Below are 19,997 nucleotides of genomic sequence, written 5' to 3' on the forward strand. Positions count from 1 at the left end.
TGGAAAAAAAAAAAAGAGGGCGAACGCACACCATAAAGTATTGGGAAAAATACTTGACAGCCACAAGAAACACATTTTTATCAAGAAAATAAGGAGAGAATACATCTGTAGAGAGTGAGAGAGTGAGGGAAAAAGAGAGAGAGTGAGTAAAAGGAATTAAAAAAAGAATACAAAAGTGAATCTATATTTTTTTTCCATTTTGTGACTCTTTCAACTATCACCTACTCGATATTCCTTTCTATGAAAAAAAAGAATGAAGATAAATCAATTCAGTACACTACTCCCATATTTTGATCAAGAAAAAAAAAATTCATATTTAACTCTTACGGAAACAATACTTCCAAGAAAGAAATCCCTCTTCTACAATCTGGTTACTTTATGATTACAAAACAAGTCAAAAACCAGTACGACTGGTACTACTATTATGAATCAGCTTAACCAAATAAGCTTTATTATTGTACTTAACCAACCTTAAAACAACTAAGCCTCTTCTTCACAACCTTTTCTTAGAATAGATAAGGACAATTAGAATCTCTACACACATAAAGAAAAAAAAAAGATTAAAATATGTATTCATACTGATTCCTTGACAACGAAGATTGTTCCTTCACACACTGCTGAAGTAACCTACAACACAACACAGCAACATGGATATCATCTCATCCACCACTTGCAAGCAAGAACAACCAACAGCGTAACAACTGCTCCATAACTTTCCTCATAATACATCATACACAACTATAACCAAAAGCTAACTGCCCCCACCCCCACCACCAAAAAAAAAAAAAATAAATAAATAAAATAAAAACAACAACCTCCTTTCACTCAAAAAACACCCTGTACTAAGAAGAGGAACCGGGAGACACCATCTCTCAAAAAAATATATAAATCTTTTCTTTTTTATTTTATAGCTTCTGCTTCTTCTTCTTCCTACACGCCCGTAATAACACCGAGCATTGATGTTTTCTCTGACTGTTGCAGCGCTTTTGTTGGCGTTGTCATTGCACTTTTTTCTTCTTTGCGCCACTGTTTTCTCTTGCACTACCATGTATATATATCTGCATGTATTCTGTAGAACTCAGCATTAGCAACAAAACAAACAACACAATCTAAATAATCCATGACAATCCAGAAGGTGCACGGTCGCGAGGTTCTCGACTCGCGTGGTAACCCCACCGTGGAGGTGGAGGTGACGACGGAGCTGGGCGTGTTCCGCTCCGCTGTTCCTTCCGGTGCTTCCACCGGAGTCCACGAGGCGTGCGAGCTGCGCGACGACGACAAGAAGCGCTACGTGGGCAAGGGCTGTCTTCACGCTGTGAAGAACGTGAACGACGTTCTGGCCCCCGCACTGGTGGGGAAGGATGAGCTGCAGCAGTCCACACTGGACCAGCTGATGCGCGACCTTGATGGAACGGCAAACAAGAGCAAGCTCGGTGCCAACGCCATTCTTGGGTGCTCCATGGCTATCAGCAAGGCAGCAGCTGCACGCAAGGGCCTCCCGCTCTACCGCTACCTGGCGGAGCTGGCCGGCACAAAGGAGGTGCGTCTGCCCGTGCCGTGCTTCAACGTGATCAACGGTGGCAAGCACGCAGGCAACGCCCTTCCATTCCAGGAGTTCATGATTGCACCTGTGAAGGCGGCCTCATTCAGCGATGCGCTGCGCATGGGAGCTGAGGTGTACCACTCACTCAAGAGCATCATCAAGAAGAAGTACGGTCAGGACGCCGTCAACGTCGGTGATGAGGGTGGCTTTGCCCCTCCGATCAAGGACATCAACGAGCCACTGCCAATCCTCATGGAGGCCATTGAGCAGGCTGGCCACAAGGGCAAATTCGCCATCTGCATGGACTGTGCCGCCAGCGAGGCATATGACGCGGACAAGAAGCAGTACAACCTGACCTTCAAGGACCCCGAACCGACCTGGGTGACGGCGGAACAGCTGCGCGCCACGTACTCCAAGTGGGCCAGCGAGTACCCCATCGTGAGCATCGAGGACCCCTACGACCAAGACGACTTCACCGGCTTTGCCGGTATCACCGAGGCCCTTAAGGGGAAAGCACAGATCGTTGGTGATGACCTGACGGTGACAAATGTGGCACGCATCAAGATGGCCATTGAGAAGAAGGCATGTAACTCCCTTCTCCTCAAGATCAACCAGATCGGTACCATCACAGAAGCCATTGAGGCATCCAAGCTCTGTATGTCGAACGGCTGGTCTGTGATGGTGTCCCATCGCAGCGGTGAGACAGAGGACACATACATTGCAGACCTCGCAGTGGGTCTTGGATCTGGCCAGATCAAGACAGGTGCCCCGTGCCGTGGTGAGCGTACCGCGAAGCTCAACCAGCTTCTGCGCATTGAGGAGGAACTTGGCGCACACGCCAAATTCGGCTTCCCCGCGTGGGCATAAGGATTTCAGTCCTTCACGATAGTATTTTGCAAACAAATATTCTATTCCTGATACAAAAGATGATTCCGATGCTTTCTCTTTGCGTGGGTGTTGGAAAGAGTGTAGAGAGTCTGTAGTGGAACCACTCACTCAAAACCCAAAAGAAAAGCAAATAAAATAAAGAAAAAAAAAGAAAGAAAAGAAAAAAAGGGAACGCCCGAAAATAGGGTCTGGGAGCCTATGTTTAAGGTAATGAAGAGAAGATGGTAGGAAGGATGGTCTACACGGTTTACTTTAACAAATGGATAGTCTTTTTTTTGGTAATGTTGTTCTTATGTGAAATCTGATCATAATGATTGTAGAGTTTTGCGTAATATTGTAAAGAATATGTTTTTCTTTTGTTTTTTGAGTTGGTTTTTGGTCGGGTTTTGTTACTAATTATTGCTTTGTAGTATAGTTGCTGAAAGAAGGTTTCACAATTTGCTTTATGTAGGTTATGCGGTTTCCTGTAGATTCGTCCTTTTCGGATCTTGAATGGAAGACAAGTATAGAAGTGTTTTCCGCTTATATCCAGCATAATGGTCCTACTCTATTTTCTTTTGATTTTCATCCAGCGCATGTTCCTCATATGATTTACCATATAGATGGTATTTTAACTTTGGAGTGCAGTAATCTCATTATCTACTTTGATGCGGATCATGCAGCAAATTTTAGTTCTATGCGTGATTGTATGGTTTGTTTTACCATGCCAAGGGATCTTGAGTTTATTAAGTTGTTTGAAGAGGCTTTATCGTCATTTGGTACAGAATGGGCGGAAGTGAAAGATGGAGAATCTTCGTTGTATCATCAGTATGAATCTACTAAAGCACAAGTAACAGATGAGATTTTCCGATTTGAACAAAATGAAGATGTACAGTTCCAAGTGTTACGCAGTCAGATTGCTTTAATGCAAAAGTTGCTGAATCAGAAAGATGCACATATTAATCACTTAAATAAGCAGATAGAGTATCTACGAGCCAATAAGATGCAACCCTTACAAACCACATCTGTTACGTATTTGGTTGAATCTCCTTGTATCTCATCTATCACAGAGAAAGAAAATGAACATACCTTGGCGAAAACAATAGACCATCTTTTCTGGAGAAGGGATCAGGTAAATAGTCAACAAGATTGCCGCGCACGAGTAGGACTCCGAGGAATTCAGAAACTCAAGAAACAGGAATGTCATTCAGAGATGCCTCCAGAAGAGGGTATTAAAACGTTTGAAGGGGTTATGGAATACCTGCTTGATACATCACCAGAACAGCTTTTGGCTATGTATCGATTAGTTTTTCCAATACCTGCGACCCTACCACCCAATTACGATGAAGTATGGAATAAATTCGTATCCTGGGTGTACGCTCTTCCGGAAGGAAAGCCGTCTTCTAGTTATGTCGATGTTGGAAGACAACTGTACACGGAATTGCGCACAATACAATCTGCACATGATAATATTGAAGAGTGTATCCAAACTTTGCCCAGGGTCATTGACAAACCTTTAAAAGAGGAAGCTCCTCCTCCTCAGGCGTTGCAAAAGGCGAAAATTTTAATAATACCACCTACCGACACTGAATGTTATGGACGACAATTGAAAAATAATCAAAATCATAATTCCGATCAAAGAGAAAATGTTCAACTCTTGCGACATGACTCTGCTTTAGGTGAAAGAAGGAGAGGTCGTTCACGTAGCAGAGGTAATTATCGATCACGATCTCGATCCACATTTGTTAAGACTATTGAGAATATAAGTGAAAACAATAGAACCCCCTCGAGGCACGATACACTATCTGGGGCATTGGGCCGCAATCATAGAGAAGTAAGAGCAGTTGATAACGTTGGTGTAAAAAAATTGCAAAAATTGGCCACATTACCATGGGAACTACCAAAGTCAAAGAAAGATGGGATATCTCCTTTTTTTCAGGGGCATAACCTTTTTCGACGAAAACATTGTACTCTTTTACCGTCTAAAGAAGAAGAAGATCGTTTGCCCTTACAACAAGTTGATGTAGACCCTCTATCTCTTAAATGGATTAGGCGGCGACTGAAACAAGAGGCACAAGACTATTTTAACAGAGTGTGGAACATCATGCGGCGACCTCCCACTCCCAACGAAGAGAAAGGGGAACCGCATTTGCGCATTAAAGAAAAAGATGCAGTACTTTTGAAAAAGGCAGGTGTTATTCGAGAAGCTTCAGAACACCCTACAATCGGATGGGTACTACCTTTTACAGTGGTGGAAAACCAACCATCAGGGCAGAAACGTCGTTTAATTGCGTGGGCGAAAGCAAAGAACGATCAGGAAAATTACGATATCGACGTTCCATTGGATTACATTTCCGAATATCTCAGTGCAGTTTATGATGAATCAGCAACTTTAATGAACTTAAAGTCTTCTTCCTTCCAAGTTGTTTTACCAGAAGATATACAGGCAAATTTTCGCTGTCGAACAGAATCTGGAGAACTTGTGCAGTTTACTCGTCTTCCTATGGGCTATAAGTGTAGCTTAGAAATTCTTCATACTATTACAAGAGTTTTAGCAGGAGATCCTAAGATTGTAAAACCGCAGTTCGCTGCTCCTAAAGAATTGAAGGTACATGTTTGGATTGATAGTATCCGTGTAAGTGGTTCACGAGAAATGGTGGATAGATGGACAAAACAGATTTTTCAGAATATGCAACAATGTGAAGCTACAATAGGAGAACAGGAAGTAATTACTGAAAAATATGAATTTATAGGTGTACTATTTAATCATGAGACTCAAACCATCTCTTTAGGCCAAAAGATGATACAAAAATTAAAGGAAGCCCCCTCTTTTCGAACATCTACAATGGAAGAGATGGAGGATACTGTTTTTCGAATTATGTACGCTTCAGGTGTACGAGGGGATTCTCTTTTTACTTATTATTTTTTCTTGAAGTTGGTGCGTCAACGATTATCACGCATTAATAGTGGGTTTTTGTGTATGCAAGATTCAGCAGATCTACCTTCACATGCGTTAAAGGTGGGAGAAGAATGGATTAAACACTTATTGAAGAATGAACCCGTTCATCCTCCAAGAAATTTAAAAACTTCTGCTACATTGGTTACAGATGCATCTATGCATGGGTGGGGGGCGTTGTTGTTCAAAGATACTGGAGAAGTTTTGGCCGCAGGTGGCGCATGGGAACGTGCACCACATATAATTTCACAAGGTGAAGCTCGAGCCGTCCATTTGGCACTGCGCGCCTTTGAAGCGCATTTAGTCGATCCTTTACATATTTGCGTTGATAACACTACGGTTATGAATACCATGAGGAGGGGAATCACAAATTCAGATGCTTTGGTAGAAGAAGCATCTGCCATTGATAAGGTTTTGCAAGAATGCAATATACAAGCTACATGGAGCTATGTGGCTTCAGAGAATAACCCAGCAGATGGTATTTCGAGAGGGAAATCTATTAAAGAGATAGATGTAGCCAAAGGGTGGTATTTGCGAATGGAAGCGAGGGAATCTGATTAATGAAAAATTTTATTTCATTTTTTTTATTTATTTAATTGATGCGAAATTAGCTTCTGAAAAGAATGTCTGAGAAAATGAGGCTAAATAAATGAAGTTTTTTTTTGTTTGTTTGTTTTCCTCCTTTATTTTGCTCTGTTTTTTTTTTTTTTTTCGTCCCAACTTCCCTCAACATATTATAGAGGGGTCTAGTGGTGATGGGACCCAAAAACTCTTCTACTTTGCAAGGTAATCGACAAACTCGGGTATCACAAATTTGTTTTTGTGAATGATTTGGTTTGACGAAGGGCGAACTATTGATAACGGTAATAACGTCGTAGAAAAGGTGTAATATTGATTCTGTCTCTTGGTATTTTCTTCTATTTGATATATATGTATTTATATGGAAGGAAAAGAATGAATTCAGTCCCATATTTACTCCTATTCTTTTGTATTACTTTTATTAATACTTGCTATAGCGGTAATGAATTACTGATTTTATTCGTTTTTTTTTTTTTTTTTTTTTTGTGCTTGACACTAGAAACATATGGGCGGAGTGGGTTTTTATTTTATTTTTACTTTGATCAATTGCTATATCTGGTAAGTCATAAGGGTGTTGTCTCTGTAATATGTGTATATATGTATATTGTTTTTGGTTTATGATTTCTCTTGGTATTTTTGTACCTTTTTATTTTTTTTTTGTTGAAGTGGTTTTCCGTGATAAGGTTGAGTGTTGTGAGTTATGTCTGGTTTGACTGAGTTGCTGCTTGCTTTAGGCAATGCGGATCCCGCGGTTCGTGTGCCAGCGGAACAGCAAGTGAACCATGCGCGTCAGAGTGATCTTGTGGGATTTCTGTACGCGTTATTACAAGAATTTCGTGATGAGGAAAAACCTGCATTCTCACGTCATATGGCTGGTACACTTCTGAAGAACGCAATCGCTCCTAATCTTCGCGAAGGTGCAGCACGACGGGCACTTGAAAGGGAGTGGATGGCACTTCCAGCAGAAGTTCGTGTTAATGTTAAACAGGGTGTTCTTGCTTGTCTTGGTTCGCCAAAGAAGGAAGTACAGAATGTGGCTGCTAACATTATTGGTAATCTCTCACGTATTGAACTACCAGCAGGGGAGTGGCCAGATCTACTTAATATCCTGCTTGGCGTTGCAGAGTCAAGTGAACAGCATCAGGAAGCTGCCCTAACGGCAATTGGTTATGTCTGTGAAGAAGGACGTGAACATGAGGCAGTGGAACAGGCTTTGGCACCTTTTACAAATGGTATTCTTGTTGCCGTTCTTCGAGGTATGAGTAGTGGTAAAGAGGAGGTATGCTACTACGCAACAAATGCCTTATGTAACGCAATGGAATTTATTCATGATAACATGAATCAACAAGATCAACGTGATCAGTTGGTCGATGCACTCTGTACTACTGCAAAGACAAGTCAAAATCCACGAACACGTGAAAAGGCGATGGAATCTCTTGTTAAAGTTGCAGATATGTACTATTCAACACTTCCAAATTATATTGATCGATTACATGCAATAACAACGAGTTCTATTTTTAATGATGAAGAAGTTGTTGCTTTACAAGCTATGCTTTTTTGGATTTCTATTTGTGAAACAGAACGCGATATGAAAGAGGACGGAGATGGAAAATGTCTTGATTATGCCCTTAAAGGAGCATCTATGATATCTGAAATTGCGCTTCAAGCACTTCTTCGACAAGAAGAAACTCAAGAAGAAGGTGATTGGAATATTTCTATAGCAGGAGGTAAACTTCTTCAAAGTCTTGCTGCGTGTATTGGAAATCCAATAATTGATTTGGTTATGCCATTTGTATATAGAAATGTTGAAAGTGCAAATTGGCGTGAAAAGGAAGCTGCTGTTATGGCGTTTGGTTGCATCTTAAACGGACCTGATCCTAAGAGTATTGAGGATACTGTAGCGCAAGCTGTGCCAGGACTCTTACAATATGTACGTGATGATAATCGTTTGGTTTCAGATACTGCTGGATGGGTTTTGGCTGTTGTATGTGAACTTTTCAGTGATGTTTTCCTTTTACGGCCGTTGGATTTACAGCAATTAATGAATATTATTTCTCCAATGATAGCTGGAGGTGATGAAAGGGCTATTCGAGCTTGTCACATTCTTCATAACCTTGCTCTTGCTTATGAAGAAGAAGAAAACCAACCAACCAATGAGTTATCAGGTTATTATCCCAGTTTACTTAATGTATTGCTTGTAGCCATTGATACAGGCAGTAATCAAAGTGTAAAGGGTGTTGCACAAGAAGCTCTAAATGTACTCGTTGATGCAGCTGCAGTAGACTGCTATCAATATCTTCATGTTCTCGTTCCTGAACTTCATAAACGTATGCAATTTATTCTTGAAGCACGTTTACAAGGTCAAATGAATGATATGGATGTTATGGCTATGCTTGGTCTTCTTTGTGGTTCTTTGGGTAGTGTAGCGAAGAAAGTTCAGAATGATTTTGTGCAACATTTACCAGCGAGTATGGAAATTTTAATGCAGATTTTGCATATTCAGGAAGATACTGTTGTGGATGAAGCTCTTACTATGTTGGGTAGCTTTGCACATGCTGTTAAACAACAACTTACCCCTTATGCTGGAAATTTTATTCCTTATGTGTTAAAGGCGTTACAGTGTGTTGATGAACCAGATCTTGCTGTTGTTGCAGTTGGAACTGTTGGTGATTTATCCTTAACTCTTCGAACTGATATGGCGCCTTATATCAGTACAATTCTAAATGTACTAAATGAAAACTTAATTAACCCACATGTTGACCGGAGTTTGAAGTGTACATTCCTCAATTGTCTAGGAGACATTGCACTTAATGTTGGTGACACCCATTTTGCACAGTATCTTGACACGTTTATGCAACTTGTTCAATCATTCTTTCAGAAAAGCTGTGCTATTAATATAAGTGAAGATCCGGATAGTGAAGAATATGTAATGACACTTTGGGAAAGTATCTCAGTTTTCTACACCAGTGTGTGTCAGAGTTTTAAGACTTCTGAGATGCAATTAGCCCCATATCTGCAAGGAATTCTTCAATTCGCACTACACGCAGCAAAAACGGCAGAATCTCTCGAATACGTTGAAGTGTTTGTGGCTGCTGTTTCAATTATTGGAGATATGGCGTGTGTTCTTAAGAGTGTTCGTTCACCAGAGCTCCGGCAGCAGGGAAAGAGCGCGTTGCTGGCACCGCCCGTGCTGCAACTAGTGAGGCACGCCGTCACCGCATTAGCCTCCGATGAGGATAACAGAGATCAGATGAAGTGGGTAGAAAAACAGCTTGAGTTGTTGCAAGCAGCATAAACAGAAGAATACAAGAAAGGAGGTGGGGGGAAAAAAGACCACGGGAAAGAAATGATAGAGAAAAAATGAAGAAGAAGAAAGCGATATATGCTTGCACAGAGGAGGGTAAAAGGCAATGAGAAGCAGGAAGGGAAAACCAAAAATGAAATTGAATGAAAATTTTTAAGGCCAGATGTGTGAAACGAAAAAGAAAAAAAAAAGATAGGAATAGGTGATCCCCTGTTCAATGTGTCCTTCTGCCAATGTTAAAGAGGTCCTATCATTAGCGGAGGTGGTACGTGTTGTCACGTTTGATAACTCTTCTTCCGCAGAATTTTGAAGACCTTTTCTAATATGAACGAAGCTTTTCTTTAAAACGAAAAAAAAAGAGAGTAAAAAGAGAGATTATTAAAGACATCTAAACTGAGATACAGAAAAAGTTGCTTTCATTGGAGTAAGGGAAAAAAAAAAAAAAAAGAAAGTCAACTCTAAGATTGTGAGAGGAAGAGTCACGAAGAGAAGCAAGAATTTGGTGTTCGGTTTGTGTAGTGTATTTGCACAAGTATATGTGTTTGTGTAATGAATTGAGGTAGAAAGAGAAAGAGAGACGGATAGTCTAACACTTTCAGTTGTAGTTTTTGAATATTGAAGAAGGGTCTCCAAAGAATAAAGGGAACTCTCTTCTCTTTTTTTTAATAAGTTCACATTTTTATATATATATATATGTGGTTGTGGGCAGACTGTCAAGTCAAAATTGAGCACGTTTCTTCATTCATGAAGGGTTTGACCATCCATTGCGTTTCCTAACTTTCGGGTAACAACAACGGCAACGGTAACGCAAGAGAAAAAAAAAAAAAAGAAAAGAAACATGAATAAAGTGCAAGTGCAAAGTGTATATGGACTCTTCTCCTTTCACCTTTCCGCTTCATTCACGTCAATTTCGTTCTCACATGTTTTTTTTTTCCTCCTCTTCTCTTTCCGTTTTTTTTTTTTCTTGTTTTTCTTTCTCTAATGGACTTGTTTAAACGTGGGTTTTCTTCCTGATTCTGTAAATCAAGTATGTTGGCATAGAACTAATAACTGTGTTCCCCTGTGTCCTTCTTTTTTTTTTTTTCTTTTTTTCTGGTGTCTACTTTGATAATGAAAAATTAAAAGTCTCACTTTGACTGAACGCACACACATAAGTATATATATATATATATATATATATTTATTTATATATAGTATTTACTCACTCACCCCCTCTAACGGTTGCGGTGTGTGGAGGATAGTGTGCCGCAAGGAAGTAAGCTTAATAGAAGAGTAAAAAGAGGAGGAAGAAGAAGTTTTCAGGGTTTTGTGAGTCTCTGCATCAACAGCGAAAAAAAAAAAAAGGAAGGACAAAGACAAAACACCATTTTTCAGCACCCACAGCCGTTTTGTCAGTAGAGCCGGTAACGTCACCTGTGTTAGGGCAAAGGTAGTGAGAGAGACAGAGAAGTTATACACTGAAGAAACAATAAGAGCAAGAAGCCTCGCAATACTGAATTCATTTAATGGACGCCATTCCACCCGAGTACGATAAGGAGACAAAGGAGCGGATCTACCGCCAGGAGTGGTTGGAGTACTTCAACTATATTGGCTGGGAGGCCGCCATGCGGGACCATCCCGCGCAGTACTACGCGATTTACCCGGCGGGTGGTGCCGGCGGCAGCGGCGGAGGGCCGGTGGAGGGGCCGGGGGTTCTCGGCGGTCAGCCGCCGGTCCTCGGCCACCCTACCAGTCTTCTCTACGACGGCGCCGTCCTCGCCGCACCGCACATCACCACCACCGCCTCAGCCGCACACATGTTTCTTGATGACAGCAGCAGCAGTAGTAGTAGTAATGGCAGCAGCGGCTCCTCATTGTCATCGACATCATCTGGGTATTCATCATCACGCTCGAGTTCGGCATCGGGAAGGCAACAGCAGCGACACCGCCGTGACGCAGATGACGGTGGCAGTGAAGGTGGGAAAAAGAAGAATTCCTCACGGCACCATCGCCGAGGTAGCAGCGGTAGCAGGCACCGAGAACGTCGCCGTCACAATGAACGCTCTCGACGACGCAGCACACGACGTGATGATAAATCGAGGAGAAAACGTGACGAAGCTGGTGGTGGACGGCGAAAGCGCGATCGTGAGAGTGATGGTGAAAAGGATCCTCGACGCCACGAGAGGAGCTCACGTAGCAAATACCATACAACTGATGAAGAAGAGCGACGTCGACGACGCCATGAGGAATCACAGTACCATAATCATCATCATCATCGCTCTGATAGAGACGGAAAAGGTGAGAGGGGACATGGAAAGGAAAGGCCATCATCATCATCAGCACCACCGCCAGTATCGTCCTCTAATGTCGGTGTTGGTGGTAGTGGTTACAGCAGCGCGTACAAGGGCCGGTACGTTTTGAATGATGAACGTGATAAGCGACGTGGAAAGGGTGGGAACAGTTCTGGTGGTGGTGCCGCCCCTGTTCCTGCTCCTTCCGCATCTGATAGGTACGAGGATCGAAGGGAGGATGCTCGTCAGCGTCGATGGCGCGACGGCGATGGACGACGAAGAAAGTAAAAAAGAAAAAAAAAAGAATCTGGTGACAGCGTAATAGGGGGAAAAAAAGAAAGATAAATTACAAAGGTTCCAAGAATCTTTTTTTTGTCTGTAGGGAAATGCTATTTGTGCGTGAAAATAGATTGAGGTAATACTACTGTATTTTCTCTTTTCTCTATAGGTATAAAAGGTTTCTTGAATAGTGTTTTGCTTCCTACTTACTGCAATATACGAGAATAGAGGAGAGCATTTAACAATTGATGCCAGAATAGGATACACGCAAACTAATCAATTTTTCTTTAGTGTATATATATAAAAAAAAGAGGTTTTTTTTCCCCCATTTTACATTCACTTTTCACTTTTTTTTTCTCCGTTTTCTTGTTATAGTCTTCTCACCTCCTTGCGGATTATCATCTCTCTTTTACTGTAAGATTTATTATTTTGGAAGTAATGAAAAGCGGACAGAAAGTGCGGCCCTGATGGAGTCTGTGGAGAGCAATGGTCCTCTTTATTGGCTGTTTCCCTATAGGCTTCTGCTCTTTTGTTTTTCTCGTTTTTTCTTCTGTGCTACCCATGGTGCAATTCGCTTTTACCACGAATTCATTTATATTGCACATAAAGTGATTCTCCGTTGTAGAGGTTTTTCTCTTACTCAAAATAATTCCTTGTGACAATTTTGGGTGTGCATGAAGATCGTTAAGTATTGTATCGGCTGTTGTGGTATGGGTAGCACAAGACGGGAATAGCAGGGAGGGAGCAGGATTAGAGGGTATCGTGTTTGGTGAGGTTTATGAAGGTATATACTTAAATGATTTATTTATAAATAGAACTAGCTAATATTTAAAAATAATTTCCTTTCTAAGAGGTTTTGTTTTGATTTCTATCATTTTTTTTTTCATTTTTTTTTTTTTTTTTTTTTGCTTTTTCTCATCCTTTTATCTCCATGGTTTATTCTAGAAAGGAAGTTGTGTCATATATATATATATATATATATCGTATTAGTAGTGATAGCACACTAACTAACCACAAAGATGTTGCAGCCGCATACCAAAAAGACAAGTAGGAATGCAGTTTCCACCCCTTGTAGAAGTAGGGTCTTGTCACCATCGCCATCATCAAAAAGAGGAGTACTCTCAGCCGAAAAGAGATGGAAGTCAGCAAGTAAGATGGGGTATTTTAATAAAGGAAAACAAACAGATAATAATCAGTCTTATGCAAGTATTCAATCCAAATCTACATCTCTCTCATCATCAAATGCATTGATTTCACTTGGACCGTACGCATATATAGTGCGTCAACCAGGAGTAAAGGAGATCACAGAAAAGTTTGGATATTCTCCTCTTGGTGTAAACAGAAAGCAAGAAGAGCAAGAAGAAGAAAAAGAGTATCTGCAGAGTGGGATACCCTGTGAATCCAATAATAAAAAGCAGATACATACAGAAAAAGAGAATGAAAAAGAACTATTTTGGATATCCCCAATTGCACCTTTACGATACGAACATAGTATAAAGGGGCAAAATACATCCATGGCATCTGACCCGTTGGCATTTTCACCGCAACCAAATCTTCCACCAGATAACTCTTACTTAGATGATAACACACACAATGATAGACCTCGTGAATGGAATGTTCGGCGGGAGTACAGTACAAAATCATCACCGCAAGCTTCCACAAAACTTCTTGCAGAGTTGCTTCGTCGAATGCAAAGACATTTAACTCCGGAGCATAAATCTTCTCCTCTTTCTCAACCCCATGACAGTTCTACTAGGAAAAGTAAATTGGGTAATCACCCAAATAAGCGAGAAGAAGAAGAAAAACAGCAGCGTAACTGTTATCCTTCAAAAACTCTTTCCAGTTCGAATTCTCATGTAAAGACTGATACTCAACACATCATCACCCCCACTCATCATGTTGAAGAACCTCGTCATAATGAGGCTTTAGAATCTATCGCAATAAATCCACAATATACAGAGAAACTATTTCAAGATACTGAAGGTTTACCGTCAAGTAAGAGTCCTCCTCGCACTAATCGCAGCAGTCTCGATACACTGGAGTGGGGGGATCAACTATGGCGTGATATAAAAGAAGATGATGAACGTATGTGTCGTTGGCTTGCAGAACGAGGTCTATGCCCAAACGGGGATGTCCTCGCATTGCGGGTTCTCGCAGACTATCTAAAGAAAAAAGTAAGTCGTGTTGAAGACGAGTATAACCAACTTTTTTGGTCTTCTCGTCAAAATATTCCTCCATTGCAGCATGAGGACTTCCAAGAAATCTCTTTGGGAATTTTGGGAGGGAAAAAAATATCCCTTCAGAAACAAAAACAGATAGTACACCCTTATGGGAATAACGCTGAAACGAAATCAGAATATTTAGAAAATCGTACACATTTTTCCGATACATCACGAAATAAACCACCGGGTATTCTTCAGACTTTTTCTAAGAATAATTCTAAAAAAAGGAATAATACTCCTATTGTCTCTAAAACTACCGCTACTACAGTTCCTGATGATAATAATGATAATGATGATGATGATTCTCACAAGAAGAAAAGAAGTGTTAGTAGTAGCAGTGTGTTACCATTACCAATATCACGAAAGAGTTATGGGCACTCTTCTAAAAAGGCACAGAAGTGTCGATTTGTGGGTGATGTCTCTTCATTCTACACAGGAAAATCGTTAACAGAGGAAATAGATAAGAAAAAAGCATCTAGTGGGAGTATCAAAAAAGATGATGATGAAATTTCCCCATCTGTATCGACAACTTCTTCTTCTTCTGGGAAAGAGAAGATAATGCATCGTGACCATGATCATCATCATTATAACCGACACGAAGAGAAATACAGTGTGAAACAATCATGGTCTCAAGAAAAAGAAGTTGAAACTAAAAAAATGGATCCTCCTAAATTCTGGAGAGAAGGAATGAGTGCCTCTAAACCTTCCAAAATTCCACAACTTCCGGAGGATCCATTACCACCTTTAGGTGCACTTATACATCCCCTAACTCTACCAAATATTACAGACGTTCATGATCTCTCTGCAATAGTGCGTTTGCGTAATTACTGTAATCAACTAAAGAAGGAACGAGATCGTTTACTTCATAAGAAATGCACACAAAGGAAAGAAAAGACTGACGGCGTTGACACAGTGTCAACTACAACAAAAAGAACAACCTCACAACACTGTCACTTATCACAGAATCATCATGATCGAAGCATTTCTGTTCAGTGTAGTCTATCTTCCATTTCCTCTCCCTCATCAGATGGCCGTGATGTGCCTTTATCTACACATTATGATGATAGACATCATCACAACTATCAGGAGTCTAAGCAAAAAGATGAGGAGACGATGACAATGGCATATACAAAAAAAAGAAGATCAAATAAGAGTGTAGACACTACCACACTCACAGCAACGCCGCCGAAGCATTCCGTTTCCTGTCAAACAGATGGATACATTGAAAATAATTCCCCTATTGTGTTTTCTCCATTTCATTCATTAAAATCATCACGTTCTGTTAGCAACATTCCACATGAGCCACGCACTGGGGTGCCTTATGGGGCTCTGAAAGAAGTGGGACGCTCACGTTCACAAACCGCCGCTTACTTGATGAGTCCTACTCAACCTTTACATCAGAGTGAAGTGGTGAGTAGTCATTCATCAGCAAACGTTATTCATAATAGTCCATTGAAAGCCCCACCGCGACAAGAGTATTTAAATAAGATGAATATGTCTTATGTTTGGAGTGTTGGATCGACCACTTCGCATCCTTTTCCATCCGATAGAGTTTCTGCACAAGATTATAGAGGTGCCACGAAAGTATTACACCATTCTAATTGCAAAGTGGATCCTGTAGAAGAAATAGAGGAATTTACCACACCTGATAAAGGTATTTCGTTAACTGCTGCTCCTGAGTCGTTGTTAAATGAATTTCCAAAGGAACAAGAAGGGCAAAATTTGCATTTGGGTGTGAAAGAAAGATCTCCTGTGAGTCAGATGAAAAGTAACGAAACGTCGTTATTACAGGGTAGTCGTACTCCGTCCAGAATGCAGAGAAGCACTACAAGAAGTATACGAAGTGGGGCTGTGGTCTATAGTAGTAGTAGTAGTGAATACAGTAGTGACAGTAGTAATACTGTTAATGTTAGACATGGTTTAGATAATAAAAGAAGACTATCACCAGAAAAACCACAGCAACAACGTTTCACTGCAGAAAAAAAAGAATTCCCTTTTACTACTACCACTGTTACTAATACACCAACTGTGAAAATGTCAACACATAACCCCAACTCTTCCTTGTCTAATAACAACATGTATGAAATGAACCGTAGTAGAAGTGATGGTGGTGGAAGCCGTTATGTGGGGAGCATAAACAATAGCAACATCTCAACAAAAAGAGGAATGTCATCGCAACAACAAAATAGATCCAATAGTATTACGGAGAAAAGTGTTCATGGCTTTTTTGTACGTGTGATTCCTGTGAATGGTGAATTTAACAATAGTAAAGAGAAAGTATCCCCTCAAGAAAAAGTGATTGTATCGCGGTCTCGTCGATTTGGACTGACAAAGTAATCAACGTTGAGGGGTTAAATTCCCTAAAGATTATGCTAGTGTTATATATTTGCCGATGGTTTGTAGTTAGTGTACATGCAAATTTTACTTAACGATAAACTGATGTGGATGATGATGATGATGATGATGCACATTTGTTTTTTTTTTTTTATTATTATTATTTTTCTTCATTTGGTTTGTTTCTGTTGATAATCATGTACATTCTTATTGCTTTGTTTTATTTATTCTCTTTGATTGTTTTCATGCGTCAGATGTATACATCTATACCAGTATTTGGGGGGTTTTTGATTTTTTAAAGTACTGCATAGTGCGAGTACAAGCCATATTTCTCTCTCTGTTGTTGATGATTCTACTTGTGGAGTGTAGTATGGTTCTTTCTATACATATATACATACATACATACATGCACAACATTGCGCACGTTAGACGAATAAATATATCCTTTTTTGTATTCTCTCTTTACTTGATCCAGCTTGATAAGGTATATTTCTGTTCCTTTGTTATTTTCACAGAGCTGACACTATACATTGTACCATTATTATTATTATTATTATTATTATTATTATTATTATTCCTACTAGTGAAATTAGTGGTGATTTACAGATCCAAGAAACAAAGAAATGAAAAGAAAAAATAAATAAATAACTGTCACTTTCTGTAATGAATCTTCTTTTTCTTCACTCTTCTTTTCTTTATTTATTTGTAAAGGCATATAGAGGGGCAGGGGGTGTCCTACTGACACGCTTTGAGCCGAAGTGTACAGAAAGAAAAAAAAGAATCAACGCGCATATTTATATATATATATATATATATATATATATTGAAAGAGAAAGAGGTAGTAAAAGAGAGGTGTGCATATTATCATAAACTGAGAAATGGGTAGCTGCTGCTCTTCACATAAGGGCGCTGCTGAACACACCGTGGGGCACAGGAAACAAAGCACCAGTCAAGGAGACTTACCATCACACGAGAATTCATTGCCGCCAGCAACACGTTCCGCATCATCATCTCGACTACGACAGGACGGGAAGGCCGCTGGTGAGAGTGGAACTGGAAATGGAGAAAATTGGATGGTGATACCGTTGCCAGCAGCCAATCCACAGGAAAATATAGAGGAGACTCCAGTGCAAACAGCTGCTGAAGGAAATGAAAAGAAAAATCCAGGTCCTCCTCTTGCTCGTGTAGGAACAAGTTATGAGACTCCTGTACAAGAGAATAAGAAGAAGGAAGAGGAGGTTGAGGATGAAGATGATGGGGAACTCTACAGTGTTGCGGAAGAATCAAGTGACAGTGGTAATCAAATCATTCTTGGGCATTCAACCTCAGCTGCTGTTAGTACTCCAACGCGAAAAGAAAAAACAGAAAGACCCATACACGCAGAGTCAGCATTTCCAAAGGACCATGATGATTCCAGCAGCAGTAGTGATGTCTGGAGTGATTATCAAGAAGGACGACGTAGAAGTAACAGTAACGCTGGAGCCCTTATTACAACAGTTGGAACTGTTTCCACTTTTGTGGTGCATCCAGAAGAAAATCGTGATAGGGGAAATAGTCTTTCCATAAATTCTACTCATCCTGTTCAGAATGTTGAGAAGGAAGAAAAGGAAAAAGAATCACCACTACATTCGGTTGTTGTCGTTTCTAATGCAGTAAAAAATATCTGTGAAGAAACTTCAATGTCTCTCCTCCGGGCGGTTTCATTGGGTCATAATATGATGAAGAAAGAAGATCATACTGCAAGTGAATCACCAAAAGAAAAGAAAGAAGAAAAAATAGTGGAAAAGAAAACACCAGATGATACCAATAAAGAAAGTAACAGTGGTAATGCACTCGCGAATATTATACGCCAAAGTGTACATAAGGAACAAGAACGTCAAGGTGAATCTCCTTTACAAAGTCCAAGTCAGTCTGCAGGTTTAAAACCGCGTGAAAATATTATCCAACTTGACACTCTCTTCTCAGATAGCGATGATGAGAATAATAATGGAGCTGCTGGTCTCAATGAAAATCTTCATAAGGATCCACATAAGGGTTCTCCTCTCCAAGTTGGTGGTGGTGGTGTTGTTCTGCCTGTAGTGGCAAAGGTGAAGCAGTTTGATGAGGATTCCGTACATTCACAAGAGCACGAAGATCCGCCGAAAGGAATACAAACTTTGAAAGGTGATGAAGTGGTGAGTGCGGCAGTCGCAACGGCAGGAGTTGGGGGTATTCAGGACTATATTGACAGTGGCAGCAGTGATGGCGGTAGTGAGCGGCGGCGGTTAACGGCCATTGTACAGCGTCCCGCACCACCAACACCATCACCACCATCACAACAACAGCAGTATAAACCAGAAGAAGAAGAAGTAGAAGAAGAAGGAAAAAAGAGAACAGAGCCACGAGATGGAGAAGTTAGAGAAGTACGAACAGTTTCCCCGACACTTCGGAAAGAAGAAGTTGTGGGGAATGATAAAAATGAGGTAATGCGAGAGGAACAACGTAACCACAGTAACGATATTAACAATGACTACGGTGAGGATGGAAGCGATAATGATGTGGATGACGATATTAAGGGTGATGGTTCTCTGAAAAAACATCTTCCTGGTAGTGGTATTGTATTACCTACACAACCTCGTCCAGCGATGATTATCTCTCCTCCACCTGTAACTCCTCAAAGTAGGGAAGGTGAAAGTGATGATAATGATGATATTCATTAAATAGAGCCGATGGACAAGAAATGATGACTGTAGGAATAGTCTCCCTGATTATATGGAGAACTAAACCCCATATATGTACATACAGATATACGTATGTACATAGATCAAAAAAATATATTTATATTTATAGAGAGAGAGGGAGAGGGGATATTTTAAATCCAAGTGTTGGGAAATGGTTTACGAATGATCTTTGGATAGCATATATGTTATTGATTTTTACCGGTATGCAGAAAAGGACATTCAAATTTTGCAAAAGAAAAGAAAAGAAAAACAGTTAGTACAAAAAATTGTTTGTTCATGTCTGAGTGACTGTAGTGTGGCAATGATTATTAAATTCAGCCTTGTATACACACATAAACGCAGAGAAGATCAAATACGAAAAAAAGGAAGAAGAAAAAAAAAAACCACCCCAATTACTGACTCTCCTTAATATAGAGTACGGGGATAGTGGCAATATAATGACACTATACCTCGTAAGCTTTTCATCCTATCTTTTTTTTTTTTTGATCTAGTTATTCTTATTTTTCCTTATTGTTCTCTGTTTTTTGTAATATGTCTCGTTTTAAGGTTCACGTATTTTTCCTTTTTTTTTTTTTTTTTTTTTTTTTTTTATGTTTCCTCTTACATTTTTCTCTTTGTCAAATACCATCCACGAGTTAACAATTACTCTCTTTTTCTTTTTTCTTTTTTTTTTTTTTTGTTTTTACCCAACCCTCTACAACGGTAGAAACTTCTTCCTGTCTGTATAAATGAAATGCAGCGCCTAAAGAAGTCGATTGTATTAACGACGAAAGGGAAAAAGAGAGAATAAAAATTAAAATTAAAAAAATGAAAAAAAAAAAAAAACGGTACTTTGGGATATATCTGACGTTGCAGTGTGGGTATATTCTTGCCACGATAAATAAGATGGAAAGACGTAAACAAAAACAAAAACAAAAAAAAAA

General features: G+C 40.0%; 6 protein-coding genes across 6 annotated transcripts; all 6 read left to right on the forward strand.

Annotated features, from left to right (window-relative positions):
- Positions 1-1,120: 1,120 nt before the first annotated feature.
- TM35_000011490 (enolase) lies at positions 1,121-2,410 on the forward strand (the record flags this gene model as incomplete). Its single annotated transcript, XM_029020830.1, has 1 exon — positions 1,121-2,410. One exon carries the CDS (start codon positions 1,121-1,123, stop codon positions 2,408-2,410), a length of 1,290 nt encoding a protein of 429 aa, XP_028887338.1.
- Positions 2,411-2,885: 475 nt separating this feature from the next.
- TM35_000011500 (uncharacterized protein) lies at positions 2,886-5,927 on the forward strand (the record flags this gene model as incomplete). The annotated part of the gene is made up of 1 exon (XM_029020831.1): positions 2,886-5,927. The coding sequence occupies one exon, from the start codon at positions 2,886-2,888 to the stop codon at positions 5,925-5,927; it is 3,042 nt and encodes a 1,013-aa protein (XP_028887339.1).
- A 718-nt stretch (positions 5,928-6,645) lies between these two features.
- On the forward strand, positions 6,646-9,240 carry TM35_000011510 (importin beta-1 subunit; the record flags this gene model as incomplete). Its single annotated transcript, XM_029020832.1, has 1 exon — positions 6,646-9,240. The coding sequence occupies one exon, from the start codon at positions 6,646-6,648 to the stop codon at positions 9,238-9,240; it is 2,595 nt and encodes an 864-aa protein (XP_028887340.1).
- A 1,514-nt stretch (positions 9,241-10,754) lies between these two features.
- Positions 10,755-11,807, forward strand: TM35_000011520 (splicing factor ptsr1 interacting protein; the record flags this gene model as incomplete). Its single annotated transcript, XM_029020833.1, has 1 exon — positions 10,755-11,807. The coding sequence occupies one exon, from the start codon at positions 10,755-10,757 to the stop codon at positions 11,805-11,807; it is 1,053 nt and encodes a 350-aa protein (XP_028887341.1).
- A 1,145-nt stretch (positions 11,808-12,952) lies between these two features.
- Positions 12,953-16,357, forward strand: TM35_000011530 (uncharacterized protein; the record flags this gene model as incomplete). The annotated part of the gene is made up of 1 exon (XM_029020834.1): positions 12,953-16,357. One exon carries the CDS (start codon positions 12,953-12,955, stop codon positions 16,355-16,357), a length of 3,405 nt encoding a protein of 1,134 aa, XP_028887342.1.
- Positions 16,358-17,232: 875 nt separating this feature from the next.
- Positions 17,233-19,053, forward strand: TM35_000011540 (uncharacterized protein; the record flags this gene model as incomplete). Its single annotated transcript, XM_029020835.1, has 1 exon — positions 17,233-19,053. The coding sequence occupies one exon, from the start codon at positions 17,233-17,235 to the stop codon at positions 19,051-19,053; it is 1,821 nt and encodes a 606-aa protein (XP_028887343.1).
- Positions 19,054-19,997: the final 944 nt, after the last annotated feature.

Source organism: Trypanosoma theileri (genome assembly GCF_002087225.1).
Source record: "Trypanosoma theileri isolate Edinburgh chromosome Unknown TM35_Tth_1_V1, whole genome shotgun sequence".
In the NCBI taxonomy this organism is placed as follows: Eukaryota; Euglenozoa; class Kinetoplastea; order Trypanosomatida; family Trypanosomatidae; genus Trypanosoma; species Trypanosoma theileri.